Source organism: Carassius gibelio, chromosome A15 (genome assembly GCF_023724105.1).
Source record: "Carassius gibelio isolate Cgi1373 ecotype wild population from Czech Republic chromosome A15, carGib1.2-hapl.c, whole genome shotgun sequence".
Taxonomy (NCBI): domain Eukaryota; kingdom Metazoa; phylum Chordata; class Actinopteri; order Cypriniformes; family Cyprinidae; genus Carassius; species Carassius gibelio.
In genome coordinates, this window is record NC_068385.1 from 1,886,215 (window position 1) to 1,910,562 (window position 24,348).

The 24,348-nt window shown below is 37.0% G+C and overlaps 2 protein-coding genes across 2 annotated transcripts in view; both read right to left on the bottom strand.

The window, feature by feature from the left end:
* LOC128028923 (kinase suppressor of Ras 1) overlaps nt 1-6,120 on the bottom strand; it is a 32,804-nt gene extending 26,684 nt beyond the window's left edge. Inside the window, exon 1 of the mRNA XM_052616268.1 lies at nt 5,664-6,120. Coding sequence (XP_052472228.1) covers nt 5,664-5,909 — 246 coding nt within the window. The 5' untranslated portion in view covers nt 5,910-6,120. The remainder of the gene's footprint in view (nt 1-5,663) is intronic.
* A 4,741-nt stretch (nt 6,121-10,861) lies between these two features.
* Nucleotides 10,862-23,576, bottom strand: LOC128028924 (WD repeat and SOCS box-containing protein 1). Its single transcript, XM_052616271.1, has 9 exons — nt 23,197-23,576; nt 21,714-21,882; nt 19,919-20,190; nt 18,328-18,459; nt 17,489-17,589; nt 14,601-14,773; nt 14,379-14,492; nt 13,177-13,284; nt 10,862-12,769 (listed from the first exon to the last, which is right to left on the bottom strand). Exons 1-9 carry the CDS (start codon nt 23,234-23,236, stop codon nt 12,607-12,609), a joined length of 1,272 nt encoding a protein of 423 aa, XP_052472231.1. The 5' UTR covers nt 23,237-23,576; the 3' UTR covers nt 10,862-12,606.
* Between the last annotated feature and the right edge of the window lie 772 nt (nt 23,577-24,348).

The window sequence follows — 24,348 nt, forward strand, 5'->3', positions numbered from 1 at the left end:
TCTACACCGTTTATTCTGAGTGCTTGATGTAACCCTACTCCTAATGCAATTCAGCCTGCAATTCAGGCTTTTTGTTCAAGCAAAGAGAGGGAGGAACGCATTGCCTGAACTTTCCACCACTTTTGTTCTTCAGCCCTTTGATGGATGCCCTCTGTCTACACAAAAGTGTTTAGTGTAGTTGCGGCATTATGAGATTGTAGCGTGCAGAGTCAGATTCACTTTCGCAAACCTCCATCAGATTGAGGAATCTTGCTCACTAATCACATGAATGTGTAGGGAGCATACTTGCTAAATATAGGAACAGCCATAATAGCACAAACACACAGCAATCGTTCCAATGGCCAGAGAAGACAAGCCACTAACCAGAGATTCTCAGCTGCCAACCACAGTCATTCCTTCAATGTCTGAATTGTCTCCACTTCTCGAGAACAAGCACAGAGAGACAGCCAGTTCATCCACAGGAATTCTGCGAGATTTACTGACAAGAGTCTAAACGATAATTGCCATTTCGCACCGTCACTCTGTGCTTTGCTTTGAGTGCTGGGGAAAAGGCCTTTCCACATCCACCGTGAAAATTTGCGCAGCGAAAGTGCTATTTCTTTTTTTTTTTTTTTTTACCAGTCTGACGAATCTTCTCAATTTCACAAAGCTAAAACATGGGCCGTCCAATAAGATTTGAGCTAGGATCACATGACCGGAGCGGCTGATGTTGCACAAAAAGGCAAGAGTGGTGGCGCTCTTTCAAAAACCAGTGTAAACAAACACAGAAGAAGAGTATCCCGGATAAGAGAAGATGGCGGATCCTTCTTGTTATCTTTGGTGTGAAAGCACCATTCGTCTGCGATTCGCATCGCACTCATTGTGAAAAGGTCTTTATTCAAGTATGTTCATAAGTAGCAAAAAAAGTCCTGCTCAACTGTTTTGGTTAAACTCTAGAACTTTAGGATTACTAGAAACCTTTAAGCAGGGGAAAATTGTCCTGAAGAGATTAACTCCAAACCTAATCAAACACACCGGCCTGTAACTTTCAGGTAATCCTGTAGACTCTGGCTAGATTTTTTAGGTATTTTAGAATAACGTTGAAGCTAACCTGGACAATGGACAAGTGTACTCAACAGAAAAGTGTCTCTTCGGGAGTAGGACTGTAAAATCCTACTTTCCAAAAGGACTGTGCTTGTTCTCTCTGGGCACATTTTGATAACCACAGGAGATTGGTCTCCTCAGTGGGTATGCAAATGTTATCCTTGTAGGTCCATGAAGTGAGCAGGTAGGGAATCCCGTGCTACCTCGCGGATGATGCAGCCAGGGACTCAGGTTGCCAGGCCACCATCACCCTCACTCTGAGCTGGCCCTTGGGATGTCAAGCTGCCCTTTGAGGTCTGACACCATATTCACTTTGTCTGTCTCCTCTCATCCTTCCACTACTGTCCACTGAAAGCTTTTGATGGCTACAGCTCTTCAACTGAACCTCCCCCTCTCTACAGGTATCAAAAGAGCCAAGGCCACTGGCTGTTCCTTGACTTCAAAGGCAACCTTTCTAAACACCGGAGTCACCGGGAGTTGTGTACGGAGTCCACCGCAATACCCACCTTGCTAAACAAAGACTGTCATTGAACATCAAAGCAATTACATAAGTTGATATCAACAAGACAGCCTACAGGGAAAAGGTAAGACAGCTCAAAGTCAGGTGAAAAGAAAATCACAAGATGACATTATTAGAGAGTTCAGACAAAGATGTGCACCTTAGTAATGACATGAACACCGTGAACACCTCATCCTTAACCTGACAGTACCATTCTTCCAGGTGAGACTTAAGACAGCCAATGAAAACATGATGGCTTCTTCGGTGTGTCATAGAGTGTACCTGTGTTACCTGCTGGATCACTGTCAGGTATGTTGACTGCTCTGCTTTAGACAAAAGAGCTCTGCTGTAGATAGTGAAAATGGCTCAGCACATCACTGGAACCAAACTTTCAGCTATCAATGATAAAAAAAAAGACTTGATAGCAACATTATCAGTCCATCTCTTGTTAGTTTCATACTAGGGTTGCCACGGTGAGGAAAATTTTGTGAAAATGTGTTAAATCATTAATCAACATGTTACAACACCCTTAATACCGGTATCACCGTGGGGGAGGGGGTCCTCTTTTCCTTGCTTCCTCTCTTTTAAATAGCTTATAAATGCGTGTGCATTATACTTCTAGTTTTGAATTAGCAGCAATTGGCAATTCGGCGCCAATTGCTTGAATGGACAAAATAAAATAAAAAACTCACTGATATTAAATACAGACCTTTTTATTAACACAACGAATAATAATACCACCATGCATAGGCTGAAAAAGGTAACACTTTAGAATAAGGTTCCATTAGTTAATGTTAGTTAATGTATTAATTAACATGAACAAACAATGAATAATACATTTATTACTGTATTTATTCATCTTCGTTAATGTTAGTTAATGAAAATACAGTTATTCATTGTTAGTTCATGGTAATTCACAGTGCATTAACTAATGTTAACAAGCACAACTTTTGATTTAAATAATGCATTAGTAAATGTTGAAATTAACATGAACTAAGACTTATAAATGCTGTAGAAGGATTGTTCTTGCTTAGTTCATGTTAACGAAAGTAGTTAACTAACATTAACTAATGGAACCTTATTCTAAAGTGTTACCCTGAAAAATATTAAAATCAACTATGGAACTAAACAAATAGGAACCATAGATCGTTTATTGCCCAGCCAATATTAGAACGTTTTTAAAAGGAATAAAATAATAAAATAGGCCTAAATAAATTACACAAAGTTTAAATAAGATAAAACCATATAAATAAGAAACGAATGTAAAAGAAAAACTTCCAAAATGAACTTATAGCCTGCATAAATGACAAGTCAGTAGCTTCTCTATAAGAAAAAAAAAAAAACAGTGCGTGCAGAGTTTTTTTTTTCTTTTGGGCTGGGGCTCGACGTGGGCTTCCTCCTCATTTTTTTTCTCTCTCTTCTCTCACGGGGTGCGTGGACTGTAATTTTTAATTTTAAGAAAAAACTAATACTTAAAAAAAAATCTAAACGACGGTGGGGACGGTGTCACAGGGCGAGAGTGATGTAACCGGTGTCGCGGCTTTAAGTCGGTTACACCGTCAACACCGTCTCTTGCAGCAGGCCTATTTTTTATACCCCTACCATCTGGAGGAAACTTCCAAAACCACTAGACTATCAAATAGCTCCGACAATCAACAAATGGACTGTCCATCCCCACTCAATGCAGAGAAATGTAAACCATTATCCTGACTCTGCTTGTTATTGTTCTACCTCAGCACAATACTTGCCGCATTACAGTCTTTTTATGAGCACTAGACTCTATGTTCACATCTTGCAATTCAAGTCTATCTGCCTTTGTCTGCACTTTGTTATACACTAGCTTTTATATAATACTATGGGTACCTAGGCCTATTGCTGACTATTTATTGCATTTTTCTTGTAATTACAGTTCACTATGTGGCCTAGGGCCACCACACATTATCAAACTATGTTATATAAACATTGCTGTGGTGGTTTCAAAGGACATGTATTTGATTATTTTTCTTGCACTTGGCTGATAATATAGAAAGTGATCAAAAAAAAGAAAAAAGAAAACTTGACATGACCTAACTTGAGCAAGTGTTATTTCTAAATTTCATCATAAGAAATAATAAAGCGCCTCCCTAAGATGTACACAACCAGTAGATAAGTATCGGCAAAACAAGCACCAGACAAACCACAATGTCACAATTACCTGGGTCTGAGAGAACTAGCGTCATGAAAATTCAAGTTTAACAGTTTATTTAACGAAGCCTCAAGCCCTTCTTGATTATTTAAAAGTGAGTGTTTGGAAGCTGCGAACATGAAAGCCATGTTTTGATTCAGAGAAGAAGGTGACTGACCTTAATTTCGTCTTCACAGAAAAGCCACAAATTGATGGTGTTTTATTAAATACAACCATAACAATATTAAAAGTCACGCTGTTCAAAAAGGTTTGACCAACTTGGGATTTCAGTTCATTTTTGTGGGAGGCGTTAACCACTGTTGCAAAATACCTGCGTATGGTTAAAAGTAGCACTAACACTCCTCTGACATATGCTCCTCTTGTTTGCAGAACTAAACTAAGAAAACAGGTTGTCTGACATGGAACATATAGTTTTAAAACACCTACAGGACGTTGACTAGTTTGCTCATCTACAATACACTATTGAAAAGGTATTCTGTTGCAGTGATTAACATGAGAATGAGTATTAGGGATGGGCATATCGATCCTGAAGTATCAACATATCGATACCAAGTTAAATATCGATACTAAGTATTTTTATTTACCTGTGAGTTTATTTAACAAAACAAAAATAATGATACTGCGTACAATATGCATCGAATTGGACAAATAACCTGTGTATTTTCCTGCTCATCTGAACAAAGGCTGCGAGACTGAATCAATCAATCAATCACAGAGAGCATTCACTCACTGCTGAAAGTCCATTCAAACAAAGCTGCATTTTCCAAAATTATACCAAAAGAAAGCATTGATGCTTTTGGGAACGGCAGCACAGAACAATGCTTATCAGAGGACAGAAAAAACATACGTCGAAGTTATTTCACAATAAACAAACTGAAATTGTAGCCTACAGTATGTGCAATTACATGCATTAAAATTCAACATTTAAAATTTATATTGATCATGTTTTATTTTGTAATGTTAGTATAAATCATGCACGGTCAGAATAAAAAGATTGCATATGCACGAAACAGCCATTTACTGGCAGTCCCAATTAACCATGTGTAAATGAAAATATAACCTAATAAGTTGCAATTAAGGCGTATTAAATGTTAAAATGCATTTTAAATATAAATTTAAGTGGATATCTTTACCCATTTTACTCTTAGTAATTTAATAATCTAATACCTTTCATCATTTAAAAGTTCAGTTTAGAAGCATTGTATTGTATCAATATTGATGATACTGGCTTTTAAAAGTATCGGTATCGTATCGAAAACAAAATAAGTGTTATTGCCCATTCCTAATGATTATAAAATGAATCAAAATTAAAGCATTTTCACCTTCATTTAAAAAAAAAAATCTGTAAAAGAATTACAAAAAGTGGTTGCTGTATGGCTTAAATGTCTGTTTATGGCTGAAATCACCATATAAAGTAAACATTATTTTCATGACACAGCTGGTCATGTGATCTTAACATGGTGGTGCCAATAAAAGAGCAACCTGTTCCATGATATTTCTGTTCATTCCATTCCAAGTGCAAAACTTTTCTACCGAGCAATGCACAACATTACACAAGTAAAACTTGACATCAGGGAGGGGGTAGACAGTTGCACCCTAAACAACTACCTCAAGATCCAGGAAGTAATGTCAACTAAGAGGGGGTTTCCATGACATTTTGTGTCAATATGTTAATAGACAATAAAATAAATGATGACTTGAAGATGCACCTACAAAGCAAACATTATCATTTTGGCATATCAAGAACTATCATTCCCTGTCTAACACTGGATCGCACAAATGTCATGGTACTTATTTGACTTAACCTGCAACCTCGCATGAACATTGTCTAGATGCCCTATAGCTTGTTATCCAAGTACACACAGGCATTAAAAAAACACACACAAAACACTTTACCTCCAAAGCGCGTATCTCGTGTTGGGTCAGGTCGTTAGATGCGGCGCACTTGGTCCGGAGCCCTTTCAGACTAGAGATGGAGATCTCGATCAGGTTCTGGATGAGTTCGCACTGATGAAGCGCGTCCATCCCTGCATTACTGCCATCGCTCGCGCCAAAATGCTCCTCATCACTTGCGACCATGTTTCCAACTTTGCCAGAGACACTAGTATCCATTCCTCGGCATTGGCACGGCTTTAGGGGCATGGGCTCGAACTACAGCAAACACTAATCCAAAGTCATGTTTGTAAATGAATGTAGACTAAACGGAGATGCCAGTTTTACTCCAAATGAGTTCTGCTAGCATACTCTTCAAACATACTCGCGGACTGGTTTGACAGCCAGACAGGACGCGTTGTCAGCTTGTTCCGCCTTAAACGTTGTATGTGTATCCCGTGAACCCTTTGAGAAGCGCTCGCTTAGGTCTCACGCTCAGTCAGCTGTTTGAAGTGACTTAGCGTTTGATGCGTTGCAGTGTGGGAAATGAAGTTTTGTTTACACGCGCATTGGACCGTTTGAGCATCATTTACGTAACCTTAATGGATTTTTGTTGTTGTTAAATTTTTGACTTAAAAGAAAAGTTGTTGATATGTTTCTATGTATTTTAAAAGCGCTTTATAAATCAAACATTATTATTATTATTATTATTATTATTATTATTAGTTATGTAGAGTAAATGAAATAAAATTGAATACACTTTATTGTCCCCTAGGGGAAATTTGTCCTTGACTCAAGGTATATGGAAAGTTTCGTTTACACTGACAATATGTTGAAGGCTCGAGACCATAAAACCATAAAAATGTAAAAATAAAAATAAAAATTGCAATACAGTTAAATGTAGTATTCAGATTTTTTTTTTTTATGTGATCATTTCTCAGTGATAATTTATGCTTATATGTTAATAAGTAGGCTATATACGTATAATTTATATTGTACAGTATTGAATATGGTTAACTAGTTATGTTCTCACAAGTTTTAGATAAATTGATAAATGAAACAAGGTGGAGAAAAGTGAAAAGTGAGTCCACTGAGCCTTATAAATATAAAATTACTCCCATATTAATCCCATATTCTCTATGGCCTCTTTAAATGAAAAGTTGTAATAAGCATATTAGTGCACTTATTTTAAGTTTTCCCCACCCAAACAATATCAAATTTAGATTTTTCCCGCCCACCACCAAATTCAGACCAATCAAACGAACTGTTACATTTCGAAGACAATTGTACAATTTGCAATTGGGTGGAATCAGAACTATGATACTAAATTCTACCAGATAACCTGTTTTTACCTGAAATCACCTTAAATTTGTACGTATAACTTAACATAAAATATTGACTTTTTCCAAAAAAACTAACTTTATGATCAGTATCAATACATTACAATTTTACAACCCTTTGGTGGAACTTGTCTTGTCATATATATGCTCTTGTTGGTTCAGCAATACACCTCCCATTATGTCATCAGAGGCACACTTTGTATAAGGGCTGGAAAAACATGTTGAGTGTGTATGCATGCATGACTGTTCACAAGTAGCCTACTGCTCTCGGCCCACTCAGATGAGAAAATACTTTTTTTAGACTTTCCACTGAGTTATGATTTGCTGAGTTCCCTTAATGTCAAAGTACTATGGTAATTCAATAATTATATATGATTGTGTAAATAAACAGCTTTTTTGCTGTTCAGAGTTCATAAAAGTGTTTGTGGCAAAGTGCTGCAACTGAAAGACATGAAGAAATGTTACAGCACCAACTTGCTGTATCAGGAACACACTTTCCCATGGGAAAAATCTCCTCTCCTCCAGAGCTTGCCAAGAAGGAGACATCATTTCAAAATGAACAGTAAAGAGGACTGAAGCCAGAGAAGAGCTACTGCAAATTGTCTTCCCCCATGAGAAAGTCAAGCCAAGCCACTTTTAACCAACTGAATTGAAAGGAAAAACTTTAACAAGTTTGTATTTTGGCTTACAACACTCAGAAAAAATGTCCACGTCAGCTTTATGACAGGAGCTTGATGGTTCTGCGGCCAGTTGAAATGCTGCCGAGTCAGTGTTCTTAACCTATAGTCATCCGCACCAGTATCCTCCTCAAGTAATGAAAGTGCAGATCAGGTTAGGCTTAACAGAGAAAGAAGAGATGGATAGACTTAAACATACACTCACTCCATGAGGATTTTCTCTGTATCAGCCAACACATTGACACACCGGGCAATATACTGCTATAGGCAGTTGTTCAAATATGGTGCTGCATATTACTGGAAAGTTATATAAACTATTGCAGACTGAAAATGCTGTTATCAGCTGTGAATTGATAACCATCTGGTTAATAACTTAGCAGCGTTATGGAAGTATGTTCACAAGGTGTGAAGTGGAAATTGTAAATATGATTTTAAACAAATAATGGGGTTTTAAATCTACAAAATAAATAAATAAATAAAAATTTCACTTCCATTTGGATGGTAATTTCTGAATATGAGTATGATTAAATGAATAGGAGTGAGCAAATAGTGCCACCTGCTGGAAAAAGAAGATAGTACATTTTTTATAAATAAAAAATTCCGTCTCTGTCACTTGTCACTTGTTGTAACATTAAACTGCCCTATTGTTGATGTTAAAGTTTGTCACTGTTAAAGTTTCAGATCTGTGTTCCAGAAAGTTCGGTTTCCCCTCAGACATCTCACACGATTTACGCAGAACAGGTCGTGTGAACTATAGCAGCTTTCAATGCAACATCACGACAGGAAGTGATTCACAGTCAGAAAAGTATTTAGCTCACAGGAAGTTGGGACAATTGAAGGAAGGTCAAAAAAAATAAAAAATACATTAAAAAAAAGTGCACAGCACTTTTCTCAATTGTAGACGCCATGGTTTCTACAGAATATTAAATGTATTGTGGTCTTTAATAACTATTTCCAAGAATTCAGAATAAATAAATAATTATCAATAGTTTGACATTACATAGCCTACGTTACATTATATATGCGCTTATATATATATATATATATATATATATATATATATATATATATATATATATATATATATATATATATATATATGCATACAATTTATCATGAGAAAATGTATAAATAGGACTCTATATTTATACATATATTTTTTATTATTTTGAATACAGCATAAAATATTCTTCTTAAAAACGATCCAAAAATAATTTTTGTTGCATGCTGTCTTGAATGGAAATGAATGTATGATTTTCATAATGAATTCATTTCAGGCAAGTCTTAATACGACAGCTAGATAGCGCGCGCTCACTGTTATTTCACTCACACTCTGACGCACAGCAGGCGCCGAACTGAAGCCAGCTGGACAGAATGGGAATGATGGCACACGCAGCCTGGAAATGGATATGGAATTATATTAAAACATCTCGATCACAAAATAAATAAAGAAGTGAAACTAAAAACTAGGCCGTCATGTGATTTCTTTTAAAAATAATTAATTTTTATATTGGATGACGGACTGTTGCTTGTAAACTATCCTTACATGGCAATGTTATTTTCTGCTCACAATCTGATAGCTGCACACAGTACTCTTTGAAAGATCAGATAGAGTGAGCATAACATATAAATAAATAAAAGGGACAGTCATGTGAAAATGGTATCTAACAACAACTAAATAGGTGTACACTTTGAATTGATGATGCACAAGCTGTCTAAATGATTTGCAGTTCTGCAGACCTGTGCTATTGCAGATGTAGTGTCATAACCCTGAATCCATCTGCTAATTTTACACTTTAAGGTTATAAATAGCAAACGAGACCAGTGCAGCTGACCATTCTTTAATTGCAGGATGTAAAATTGACTGTATCTGCCTACACTGTGCTTTCATTGGACTGCTTTATTTTCAATAGCATGGATTCAATGTTATGTGGCACCAATCATATATCTCTTATTCCTGTAAACTTCTGACAACTTTAGCACACACATTTTGCATAATATTTCCTTCTCAAGGCCATTGAAATAACCACCGTGACCTTAATATATCTCGCTTAACCGGTCTTTGTCTCCTGTTTGCTTAGGCTTTAGAAACATCTGGAAGTTGAGTCACTCTAGAGAGGTTGCGACATACAAAGCAAGCAGATAAACACAAGGAAGTTTTCTAATCGATCTGGCTTCATATTCCAGGCCATAGTGACTTAAGTGTGAAACGTGCACTGGTTTATTCCTCCTGCAATAATGATTTTGTCTATTTGAAGTTAGTTTTATTGGCAGTAGGTCTTAATATTTAACCTGATAGCATTACCCCTGCTAGTCAATAATAAACCCGATAATGACCTTTCAAGCCTTTTGGACAGAGTCTAAAAGACTCAAGCTGTTCAGTAAGTTTCCACACTCTGGAATTTAACCTCAAAAAACAAAAACAGAACATAGACTTAAATTATTCATGGAGGGGGAAAAAACATGTGAATGAATATGAGACCAAAGTGATCATTGAATATTTAACTCGAGCTGTTTAAGTTGCTATAGGGCTGAATGTTAAAAGGATAAGGATTCTGGAGGAGACACTTGTTTGTCATGAAGGGCCTGGGAAGATAAGCACAGCTGTGAAATCTCACAGTGATTCTTGTTTGTACAGTCACCTCTGGGTCAGTGCCCCACTGATTAAAGCGCTACCAAGAACTTGCTGCTTTTTTAAATGTTTTTGAAATCTCCACGCAAGATTTATTAAATTGATTAAAACAACAAAGACATTGGTTACAAAATTAAATGATGTATTTCTGACCTTTCAATTAATCCAAGAATTCTGAGAAAAATGTTATCAGTTTCAACAAAAATATTTTGTAGCACAGCAGTTTTCAAAATTGATAAGGAGAAATATTTCACCCAATCAGTGTATTAGAAAAGACTTCCGAAGGATCATGTGACATTTAAGACTGGAATAATGGCTGCTGAAAATTCAGCTTTGCCATCACAGGAATAAGTTACATTTTAAACTTATTTAAAAAAAAAGAGAGCTTATTTTCTAAATTGTAGCATTTCATATTTTTAGTATTTATGATCAAAATTAATACAGCCTTGGTGCATTTTTTCAAAAATAGAGATCTAAAATAAATTACATTATTAAAATATACATATGCCTATATAAATATTAAATATGAATGGTTAAATAAAAATGGTTAAAAACTGCTTCAAGACAACAAAATGATTTAAAATACTTTATTTCAACAACAATCATAAAAACAAAAACCCCACCAACTGGAGGACAGAGAGAGAAGAAGAAGAAAAAAAAAAAAGTTCAATCTCATAAAAGGTCTTCTGTTGTCAATTTCACTTGCCCCTGTTGAGTACAGCATCAGGTATTCTGTCTGTTGGACAAATTAACCAGTTTCCAAGCATCTCTATAATATTCATTAATGATTGAAAACAACTACCACTGTATTACAAAGAACTGTAACTGCTACAAATTTTGGTTGGAACACTGAAGTGCCTCTACTTTATTAGAATCTAAAGAAAACCTAATCTGCTGAACGTCAGCATTATTCATACACCCAAGCAGAAAAACAGACATAAAAGACATTCAAGTTTTAGCCATAAATGAGTGTAAGAGAGAACGTACTGTGCGAATCACATCAATAAGAACCCAAGGGGATCTTTGGCATCAGCTTTTGTAACACATTTTTATTGCCATGACCGTTTGACTGCATGACCAGATGAATATGCCACATTCGGATTCTCACATTCATAATTGATACCGTTCAAATAGTTTCAAATGACCGAATCATGTCACTTATCCAATAAACCAGATCCTCAATGTGCGAGGTAGGTGAGACATGACCAAAGAAATCACCGCAACAAAACCTCTCTGTTAAAACACACATGAATGTTGAATGTCAGTGTTAACAGACGGAGGTTTGATTGGGAGTTAAGTGGCGAGATAATGGTTAGGAATAGGGAATGTCTCAGGCTGGGTAAAAGTGCCATATTTCATAGCAGGTACAGCAAGTGGAAGTTGGTGGCAATTTGTTTGAAATGAGAAATCAAGGATGTGGCATCAGTTTTACTGCTGGTTAAGCAAACATTTGTGTCATTCCCCTACAAAACATCACCATCACACAAGAGCAAAGACCTTGTACAGAGCAGACTTTCAATACAAGCATTAATAAATGATTTATGAGAAGCATGGGAAAAAACTGAAGCTACATATATATATTTATACAAACATTATATACACAACAAAAACAGGCCTCAAAAAAAAAAAAATCTCTGTACAGGTAAAAAATATACAATTTGTGGAGGAAACAAATTAGGTTTGTGATAAAAGTCATTACTGAAGCAGCATAAGCGTGTGGTTATCGATTTTCTATAAAGAGGCACTGCCTGTGTCCCTGAACTAACCGACCCTATTCCGCCCATCACATGCATGCATACACACACACACACACACACACACACTTTCACATTGTGACTTCCCTTCAATCCCTCTCACAGCAAGCACGGCAAAAAGAAAACACTGCAGAACATTTAGGAGACAATCCCCCATCACATCACTTTAAACACAGTCCAGGAATACCTCGAACTGAGCCAGAGAAAGCACCACTTTCACCCATCATTTACCAACTTTAAGGTGCGGTACAAGTTGTGCCAGACCAAAAAAAAAAAAAAAGAAAAAGAAAGGAATCAAAAGGACAAACCGTGGTCCACTGATATATTAAGGCTGTCTGAAGGCCACTATCTGAAATGGGCTTATATATTGAACAAAGTATTGAAAGACACTTGCAACTAGGAAAACTAAACTTTAAAAAAAAAAATTGGGAAAATAAATAAATACAAAAAGAACCAACCTCACCTTCATCAAGGGGTTGGTTTGAGCAGAGGAAAAAACCAAAACCAAGTCTTAAACAAATACTACCAATTCATTGGTTTCAGTGCTGTGTTTTACATTCCAACTTAAAGCGACTTGTATGCCAGGTAGTCTTGCATGGAGAAAGGAATGGGCAGCGTATAAACCTGTTGGGTGGGCATGACTCGCCGCAGGGTCAGGCGGCACAGGTGCTGGAGGCTTGCAATGCTGCGGGGAGAAGCCCAGAAATGCACGCTGCCATCACGAGACCTGTGAGAAGACAAACGGATGACATACAGTCGATTTAACTTGCCACTGACACATTCAGCAGTTTTGGTAAACTATACCATGATCAAATGTCATCTTGAACAGCGTCTGGTTGTGTTTGTACAGTACAACTAGCCAATACAGCTTTGTAAGACTGCGGTTATAAAGTGACGTGACATACAGCCAAGTTTATGGAGTCATCTAACTGATTTGATCTACAAAAGGAAGCTGCAGAACCGGTTTAGTGTATTTGTTTAAGAAGAGATCGCTTGTTATACTTTTGAACAAAGTATGATGGAAGTTATTTATGGCGACGTTTCAAAACAAAAGAACAGTTAGAAGCCAAGATTCAGATTTGATCATTTATGTAGTAACACTATCCAGCAAACAATGGAGTAACAGATTCGTACCCAGCAGCTAAGACACTTCCGTCAGTAGAAAAGGCACAACAGAGGCCGTTAGTGAGAGGGGCGATGGCTTGAGGACTCTTCTCACCAATACTCCAGAAACGCACCAGCCTGAAAAATTAAAATACAAGATCATTTTATCACTGTGGTTTCCGGTGTCTTGCAACTGATATTCAGTTAGTTATTTCAGACACTACCATTACAAAGTTTAAGTTTAGGGACAAGAAGAAATTAACTTTTATTTTATTTTTATTTTTTTTGCTGAGCAAGGACACATTAAACAGATTAAAAAAAAAAAAGTGACAAAGCATTTATAATGTTACAAAAGATTGTTGTATCTTGTTGAATGTAAAAGGTTAAAAAATAAATTGTTTTTCAGAACCATTTATTAGAAAAAATAAATACAAATAAAAAAAAACTTCACAGTTTGCACAAAATTATTAAGCAGCACAACAGAGTTTAACAGTGATGAGAAAAAAAATTTCCGGAGCACAAAATCAGCATGTTAGAATTAGGGATGCATCAAAACAAAAACTGAAAACTTGGCTGAAGTGAGCATGAGCAGTACATTTATAGATGGCATCGCAACATTTTCTGCTGTTTTCGCTTTTGACCAAAAAACAAAACTACCATTTTTGGACGCTAATTTTTGACAGATGATATTTCGGTGCATCCCTAGTTAGAATGATCTCTGGAGGATCACGTGAAACTGAAGACTGGAGTATTGGTGCAGAAATAAAAAAAGTCAGCTTTGCATCACAGGTATAAATTACATTTCAAAATAAATTAAACTAGAAAACTATTTTAGTGTAATATTTCTGTATTTTTAATCAACTAAAAGCAGTCTTAGTAAGCATGAGAGAACTGTTATTTCATTTGTGCATAAAAGCAAAACAAAACTAATGCACAGTAATGCAACTTCTCGATGTCTGCCATTTTGTAGAGCACAGAATGGTTTCATTCTCTCAGTATCCTCCACCCAGAATCTGCACGAGGCACGGCGAAGGCAAACCAGGCGCCTCATAGTGATTAATGGACGTCATATGAGGGGCATGTGCTCTTTCTCAGAAAGAGGTCCTGTGACAAATCACACAATCCTTTCTAGAGCCCCAATCACCTCAACGCTTAATGCAGGCTACCAACTGCGACAAACAATCAATATTAGGTTTTTAAAAGCAAATAACCAAGTGTTTGCTTTATCTTACCTGTCATCAGTGACGCTAGCAATGTGCCGTCCGTCATGACAAAAGGCAACGGAACGAACCCATCGATCATTTGCCCCTCCTGCAAATATGGGTGAGGGAGGAGGGAAGAGATGCCTGAAGGGAAGATAGGAGATCAGTTAAACAACAAGAACTTGAGGGAGAAATCACACTGAGCAGAAAAAGCTAGAAGCTAGAAGTTAACTGGAGGGGGTAGTCACGTACCCCAGCTCAAGCAGAACGGTGGCTGTATGAGGGTCCCACACTATGACACGGGTGTCGTAGGAGGCTGTGGCCAGCAAGGCCCCGTCAGGAGAGAACTCACAGGACACCACGTCGTTATGATGGCCCTCAAGCTTACGGATCAGAGTGTACTTATCCATGTCCCACAGGAAGACCTGCAATGTAAAAGATATGAGTTATAGCCTACTGTGTTTTTCCACAGTTCAGAAACAAAGAATTGCAACAAAGAATTAATTCAAATTAAACAGCAAGATCAAAATGTGCTCAGTGTCATTTTTTAAGCGCTACAACCAAACCCAGAAAAAGTAGCACATGCCAATGAAACAGCAAGGCTTAAATTGCACAAAACTGCACAATGACAAACTCTACAGAGCAGCTAGCAGTTGCAGGTCTTTAAATTACATCAATACTCACATTTTTTATATTAAAATCTACGGTACAAATCTGCATAGAAATACTACAGTGTACATATATACAATTACATTATTCCAAGAATTACTACAAAATGTGTAAATAAATATAAAAATACAAACAAGTAGTAACTTAAGGTAACATAATGTTACTCCACTGGCATCCCCTTTCAGTTTTAGTTCACGTGAGTTTACAATAGGCTTGCACCGCGCCGGTGGAGGCCTACGAAGAGACAGAGATACTGCAAGAGAAGAGAACATTTGATGGCCAAAAGGTTGACGCCTTTGGCAAACACAGAACACAGACATGTCACAACTGAAAACTGAGCTAATGAATCAACCGGGAGACTTTCTAGTGCTTTATCTGCTCCAGCACAATTTCTACATTTAAGAAAGTGTGAAGGTGTGGACACATTTACTGCTGTTCGACAAATTTTCTAAATGGCTTTAGAAAGATCGGGAACAGAAAGCCACTTTGTTTGAAAGTGACTTAAGTGTGAGCTATGCTTCATTGCTGCAGTATTAACAAATGATTACAGAGCTTTTTTGACTGCTAAATTTCTCTAATGTGACCACACCTTAACACTATATCTTTTTGAGTGCCAAGAAATCAAGGTGCCTGCCTGCATGGTCTTTATTTATAGGGAAACATTCTTGTTTATTTCTTATAAGCTACAGACACTGCACTTGAGGGAACGCGTACATATTTACTCAATAGCTATTTGCCGTTTAAACATTCTGGTGTTGGTGGAAACTACTACGGTGCATATACAAGGATAATTGAACATTATCTAACTTGGCAATGTGAGATGAAAAGGCTTCAGGGTGCACAACTACTGCCAAAATTCAAGGCCAAGCCAGATATCTAGCTCAAAAAGAAAGAAACAGTTTGTTTTGGAAGTTAAACGAGTGCAATTTTGTCTACTTTAGGATAAATAAGCACTACTATTATTCAGTGGTTTCTTTTAAATGAGGAAAACAAGTTGGTGTTTGCTAAAGTTTTCGGGCTGGCGTCATAAAAACAGACTCCGCTTTCAGAACATGACAAATTAGGTTATCCACAAATAGGGAAAAAATAAAAATAATTTCCACTTTCACACAGTAAATGCACACAGGTTTTGCTTCTGGTGGCTTAATGTATGATGCACCTATGATTGATAAATTTGCGCAACCGGTTTTCCAAATCCGAGTCATTAGACCAACATTATCAGTCTGCAGTCTTTTAAGACACAAGGAGCCCTTTCATTGCTCACACATGCCAACAATGCTCCAAATCCCCCCTCACCTACTAACCCCCTTACAAAAGAGTCTGAGTAGGGCTTTAATTACAGAAAAATCGATCAGCGGTCGAGCGTTGCGTATCAGAGGTGTCTTGAGTACAGTTAACTAAGACACTAATGAGTGGAGGGCTCTACCAGCTGACTCGTGTACATGTACAGCAGACACAATGTCTAGAGCTCCTGTTTTAGGGTAAATGTGTAGATGATGGGAATGCTACTGAATATAGAAATGAAAAGGGAGTTAAGGAAAGGAAGTAGGGGGTAGGAAGGTGAAGGGGATCTCACTGTCAACTCTTCTGAGAGATAAGGTAAAAGAAGTGAGAACTGTGTCAGCGGGAGTTAGACAGATATGGAGCAGAACCTACGTACAGGAAGCCCTTGTGGGCAGGAGCATGGAAGCCCCTGGGGCATGGGCACATGAGCGTCCAGCAGGGGCCCACGTGGTCCGCACCGGCTGCTCTATATGTCAGCGCGGCGCTTCCCTCAAAATCAAACACAGAGCTCTGCCACCACCTGGGACAGGGAAAGCAAGACACTTATGGACACACACAACCATACAGTTCAACCCCTGCTGCCTGTTCATGGGAGGGGAGTTAGCTAGGAGTCCGAAAGACTCGAGAGCTGGTTTCAGGGAGGACTTACTGACTGGAATACTTTCTTTGTTGTGCCATAAGGGCTTCCACACAACCAGCAGGATAAATACATCCAATACACTACTGTTCAAAAGTTTGAAGTCAGAAAGATTTATTTATTTTTAATAAGTTCCTTATCACCACTAAGATGTAAAAAAAAAGAAAATTGTAAAAAAGATGTAAAAACAAAAATTACTACAACTTAAAATATCTTTTCTTTTGGATATATTCTGAAATCTCATTTATTCCTGTGATGGCAGAGCTGGAAGTCTCTTAGGATGTTATTAATAGTAATATGAAGAACAGCTTTATAGGTGGAGAAAATTCATTAACCATTTGCATTTCGATCTACATGCGCATAAAAACCAGGCACTCATTTGTATAAACAAAAACAAATCAAAAACCAAAACTACAGGCAGGTTTTACAGAAGCAGGTTATGGCACTGAGCATTATGATTTAAAGATTCATTTAGCACTCATTGATTGGTCATACCAGAACTATTAACAGTGAGAAACACACCAAACAGGTAAAAAACTGCAAAACGTACCGCTTTTCCGGCGCCTACGGAACAAAGGACAGATGAATCAGGTGAGAAAGCGCTGCAGTAGACCCAGTTTTGATGGCCACGGAGAACTTTCACCATGTTACCTATTAAGACAAAGAATTTACATTGCTTGAATGTATAATAATAATTTTAGTTTGTTTTCTGTTAACATTAACAGTTGTTTTTGTTACAATTAAAGAAACATTATGCAAACAGTTTACAATAATATCAAGTCTCTTCCTGAATTTCATTGTTTATCCTTTGAAACGCAATGTCGATGCATAGAGAACAATAAAATAAATATACTTTAGCAAGTAGCTGAATTCCTCATGTCCCAATGGTGCCCAGTATAAGACTGGTGAGAATTTTTAGCTGAACTCTGGCCAACATTCCTTCATGCTTTGTCAAAAAAAAAAAAAAAATTTCTTCAAGTTCTCAGCATATAAATAAGATTCATATGATCCTATTAAAACAGCAAGTGTGGCCTCAGATTTTGCAAGACCTGGAGAAAATATCAGCAAACATTCTTTTGGGCTTGGCATCCAATTATTTTCCAACTATCCCCCCTGAGTGGGTGTGCACATGCATGCTCAAGCGAGTGTGTGTGCTGAACTCCATGGAGATAAAATCTAAATAAACGGGCTGCAGAAAACAAAGCAGGCTTCTGTGCAGTAAACTTCTACTCCAGAGACTTTTCAGCTCGGGGTTACATACCATCTAGCTTTTAACATTGTTAACATTTTAACACTAATATGTAATGCTTCAAAAGAAAAGAAAAGAAAAGAAAAGAAGAAATAGTAGTAGTGGCGTTAAGTACAAAATCAACATTTGGTCCTGCTCACCATCATCTTTGAGGTCCCATACGCGCAGAGTCTTGTCTCTTGAAGCAGAAACCAGCACTAAACTCCCATCTGGGGCAAATGTTAGGTCTCGCACAATGTCTGTATGGTCCATCAGGTTCAGCAAAAGTTTTCCTGTATACAACAAAACAAGATTGAGGATAAAAGGTAGAAAAAAAAAAATAGGCCTCAGCCAAATAATTTCCGATCAACCACTGTTTACAGCACAAAGTCCATGTTAATCGATTCAAACTGTGTCAAGATTGCATCAGTATCAACATCTTGTTACTGCATTTCACACATAATTTTCCTTACACACTTTTTTTTTTTGACTTTTTGGGAATCAAAGAGACCGATTACGTTTAAGGCTTTATGCTTATTAAAGCAGATGTCGAAAAGGAACTTCCCGAGGCGATTCAGAAAATATAGCAGTTTTGCACCTTTCTTTAGGAATGGTGTTGAATTGCCTAGAGGCATGTGGGAGCACATTCAGACACCTGCCAGACTAATCCACGTCAAATCCCTATAATTAGCTGCATCTACAGTCATACACAAATCTTTAACATGTGTTTTAAAATGATTACGGATTAGTGAAAGGGACTATTTGAAACCAGTCAACCATGAAAATATACATTCACTTTAGCATACAGAATGATGGGTGTAGGCCACAAATCCTGCAGAGATACTGTAGAATATGTTGCTATCAGATTTACAGAATGTTTGCTGAAGGGAGAAAAATAAAGGCAGCTGGAGGAGGAGTCTCGCACCCTGAAAAGAGCAAGTCTGCTGGGTAAATTTATTGCAGTGCAGTTTCAGTTAGAAGGGAGGTGGAGTGAAACACTGAAGAAAATATCTCTAACCCCTCAGAGCAACCAATGGCAGTGTCTGTACAGGACCTGCCCACCTATTAATACATTTTACAGCTGTGCAAAAATGAATTATATAACTCAGAAGACTTGCAAAGTTTTTCTGCAGTCAACAACCACGTCTCCGTTTCACAAAAACACCAACGCAGTGATTCATTTTCTGACAGCAGATTTACACTCAGTTTATGCCCGTTAAAATATGAAGCTTCAACAAAAGGCACAAAAACAGAACATAAGTGGCCAAGAAAACAATGTCGAGTTTCATAAAGTGACAAGATATATTGTGTAAGGGAAAGCAGAGTGTACCTAGAAGTTTGAATAAATATGTACATTTAGTACTGACGGAAGATTGCATAAAAATACTAAAATCAGTAAAAATTACAAGAAATGCCTCTTGAAATTATAAAGGAAGTATGATTAAGTGATAGAAAAGGGTCAAAATAAAAAAAAAAGGGTAGGGCTTAAAAGATCGTGTCAACATCTTATATAATCTAATCACCACCTCGCCTCTCTCTTACACACATATGAGCGCACACACATCTGCTGGGAAACAGAAAAACAGGAAGCTGGCATGCAGAAGGGTTGAGAAAGGATGGCATGGGTGGATTTATATTTTTTAAACATTTACTTTAGCGCAGAAACATAAAAATAAATATATATTTAATGATAAACATTAACTGAGATACTAGATTAGTCTGTAATGATTGATTCAATAAGAAGACCCTCACCTGTATAGACATCCCAGATTTTGATGCGTCCGTTGTTGAGGCCTGTGGCCAGTAGCAACTGGTCCTGGCCAAACTTGAACCGATGCCATTCGATATTAACACAACGACTCTGCTTTTCAGGAACAGACGAGCCAAATGCCAGGCCCCAAACAATGTCACCACAGTCGATGGTGTGCTCTCTGGGCTCGCCTGGCAGCAGACTGCCTTCACTGTTCTGCCGAGAGAGCCGTCGAGGACCTGCACCGCTTGACCGATCTTCCTTTCTTACAGAACTAGGGTAAGAGGAAGGGAAAGAAGAAAAGGTAATTGTGTTGGATTGAGAATCATGTCTCTGCTTGATGGAAAACATAAGAAATTCACTTAAAATTAATAAACAGCAAGAGGACATTTGACTTGAAATGTCTTAAAAGCACGACGAAAAAAAAAAACCACTATCTAGCATGTCTGTTGAAACAAGCAGCACATTTTAACTCCTAGGAATATTTGAACAGTAAGTAAACTCCCAGCCTTTCAACTTTGACCCATTTAATGTCACTTGGCCAGTTCATGAAACTCATCAAACAAGGTTCTAGAAACATGACAAGGTTATTGTGTGAAGGCACTGCAGAACTGAAATAGCCTGACATGTGTCAGCTAAAGCTTTTAATGGCACAGTGGCTTCCTTCTGTTTTAGCATTAAAGGAATAGTTCACCCAAAAAGGATGATTCTGTCATCAATTACAACTTGAACTTTTATTTTGGTGCCACTGAAATAAAAATTTTTTTATGTAAACTTTAAAGTTTTAGAAATGTTGCTGTGTTATCACTTATTAGAACTAGTTTTTTATATCTATCTATAAAAAAATTATGAAATATATTGAAATGAAAATACACTGAAAATTCACATCATATATATATATATATATATATATATATATATATATATATATATATATATATATATATATTTTTCCAGTTTATTTTCATTTAAATATTTCAGAATTTAATTCATATTAAGAAATTCTAGTTCCAAATCTAAACATACATTTAACTGCCAAATGACATCCTTTGTGTGTACACCTACTAATAAAAAGTTACTACACTTCAACATAGAATGACTGAAAATAGTTTTACAATACCATGGCTCTCTTTTATGGACACATGGGGAAACTGTTTGTTCCAACTATTGTAAATTCTGTTAAAGTTTTACTTGTTTTAAAGTTGTCTGCATGGTTTATGGTGAAATGATGTGTCTGGCTTTTTTAAATAAAGAATATTAGCTTAAGCATGCACCAAAACCACAAGATAATTACTTTTTACAAGAACCCAGAAAGACATTTAATATAAATGACACCCGAAGAAGTTGTTTGGTTGATCAATCTGTCCCCCACTCTTGCAGAAGAGTACAAGACCTACTGTATTTAACACAGGCAAAGAGAGGAGTAAAAAAAAAACAGTCCTAAAAGTTGCTCAGTTGGAGGCATGCAGCCAAAGGGCAATGATGTGAACCTCATGAGGAGGATTTTGCATTCAGTACTGGATAATAGCTGGTTGGCAGGGCTGCATGCTTAGTGGCGGTGTCTCTATCCACACAGGGTAAGGTGAGAGGATAACTGGTGGTCTATGCAATACCGCTGAATGCTAAACAATCCCAAACACTGGGCACCACTGTGGCACAGCCACCATGTGAAAGCCCAGAGGGCCACACCAGACAACAAGCACACGCGCAGACTGCCTTTGTCAGTCCATCAACACACAAGCTGTATTGTAACAATTCACCATAGTGAGAAACAAAGACATCAGTGTGTATACTCACAAGCTGGCTAAGCATTTTTTCCATGGTACAAGTCTCACAATTCGATGCCCTTGAGACCAAGCGAAGTAAGAACCATCAGGTGCAAAAGCTACAGTCCAAGTCTCCCGTCCAGACTTCTGGTCAAAGGGAGCAACAGGAGGTATGAGTTCCCCGATGAACTTAGCTTTACCTGTTGCAACGGAAAGCACATGTTTAAGCTTTAAAAATGTTTAGAAAACCAAACTAGTTGGCAAACCACTGTTTGTTACTGTTTAACAGCAAACGTGCATGCATGACTTCATAGCCATCATTAAGTTAAATTACTGTAACCATTTGTTCATCTAGATTAACAAATTATAAACCTGTTAGGTAAAAAAAATAAAAAGTAGACAAAAATTAAATGGATAATTCAACCAAATATAAGGATCATTTAACTCGCCTTCATGTTGCTCAAAACCACCTTTTTTTCCTTGCTGAACACAAATATTTTTTATTTTAAAGAATGTTGGTAATTAAACAGTTTTGGTTACCATTGACTGCTATTGTATGGACAAAACTACCTCAGACATTTCTCCGAATATCTTCGATGTTCCACGAAGGAAAAAAGTGGATGCAAATGATGCCAATTTTATTTTGGGGTGAACCAGCTTTTAAATTTATGTTTTTAATTGCACCTTTTTAGAAAAAAAAAAAAAAATCTTGTGGATCATCTATTTTTGTGTTTCTTGCATTTTTTGGTAAATAATTCAGTTAAATTTCAATAGTAACCATTCATTGCTAGTACTGATTTCAAAATTAATATGTAACAATTGGAATGTATAATACTTAATAGTAAAAAGCCAATGCATGTAGAATTGAGTGACCAAAAAAACGATAACTAGTTACCAGAAACATTGGATTAAACATTTGTTACTAAGAGGATACAGACTAGTAGCAGGTAATATCTCATAAGTGAATAGATACTAGTCACTATATGAACATGTCCTGGACATTACAATTTAAAACCAACACAACATCACATTCAGCTCTTTTTTTGCCCTTTAAATTTTTTTAAAGTGTTTATAATTAACACAAAGCATAAGTGCGTAACGTGTAGCTGAAGGTGAATCACTGGTGTGGTGGTGAGTCATTCACAGTGGTCTGGAGAAACCGCGGCTGAAGTGGGGGAGGGTGTGGAAGCGCTCTGGGTACATAACTACAGCACTAACAATAGCTAATAGAAGATTTAAAAATAACTGTCAATATTTTAACGGACATATGCGGCGTAACGTTACCCATATGTTTGAGTTCCATCTGAGTCTTACCGACAATTGGCGTTTTAATATGGCTAATTTAGAGACACAACACAAACACTGGAATTATGAGGAAGTCGGCCATAGCTGCACAAATGTAAACACTCATTATATAAGATAAAACACCCGTTAAAAGGAACTAACGTTAAACAATAAGACCCTGCTACCATGGAAAACAGTTAACAACGTTACGTGAAAAGGAGAAAACTCACCTATTTCATTTTCGTTGACAAAATCTGGGAAGCTTGCCATCTAAATCGAAGCGAGTCTCTTAAATCTGAATCTTCTTGGTTAACGAAAATACAGCGTTCAAATGAATGCTCTGAACGGACGGAGAAGGCGGCGTGTTATGGCGAGTCTCTGGTGAGTCAACTGCCTCTGGGAATGCGGAGCGTCTCAAGTCGACGCAACGCCTGACTATATTTACATATACGACTGTTAGCCAAAAGTATTATCTTTAAGTTTCAAATTGAGTTTCATAAAACTGATTTTTAAAGAAAAAAAATAAGCCAGTAATAATCTAGTTCCCTAAATCGCGTTGTACTCGGTTTGAATATAAGGTATTGTAATGGCTGCGTGCCTCTTAATGATTCGAACACACACACTGATGGGCGGGATACATTGGCGACGTCAGAACGGTTGCCAGGGCGACGGAAGATCAACGCTTTCTGATTTGCGGAAATCCGTCTACGGATGGCCTCTGATTGGCTGTTTACTCCAGAATATGAATGTAATGTATTGAGACCTATGATTGAGACCAAGAAGCGCTAAATTAATCCAGTGGCGTTATTTAAATGTTCTTTCTGAAAGAGCAACAAAATCTCCAATTCGGCGATGGAAATGCTTGAAAGGTCTCAGGAATTTAATGTCAAATTTATTTCGTGTTATTTTTGGTCTGTTGTGCCTGTTAATTTTTCTTGTCGTGATAAATCCCACTGAAGCTCTAGAACAAAGTAAGTTTTGTTGCAGTCATAGACTGTATAAAAACAGGTTGCAATGTTAAATATCAACGATTCTCAGTAAAGTTACGTTTAAAATTAGTGTTTGTGTGTGTGTGAGTGTGTGTGTGTATATATATATATAAATATATATATTTATTTATTTATTCAGGGTTATGTTAATAATTGTTTTGTTATTCAGAATAAATGTTATAGGAACATATCTATGTACATTTTATTGGTTGCAGATAAATAGGACTGTTTTATTATAATACATTTATACATGTATATTATCTTATTATATTATAAAAATGCACAATTGTTAATTCATACTGACATGACGACCACGGAGTGTTAAACCTGGAGGAAGTTAGAATACTTTTCTAGAACTGTGTTGATCCTTTCAAACAAAATCAGTGAAACTTT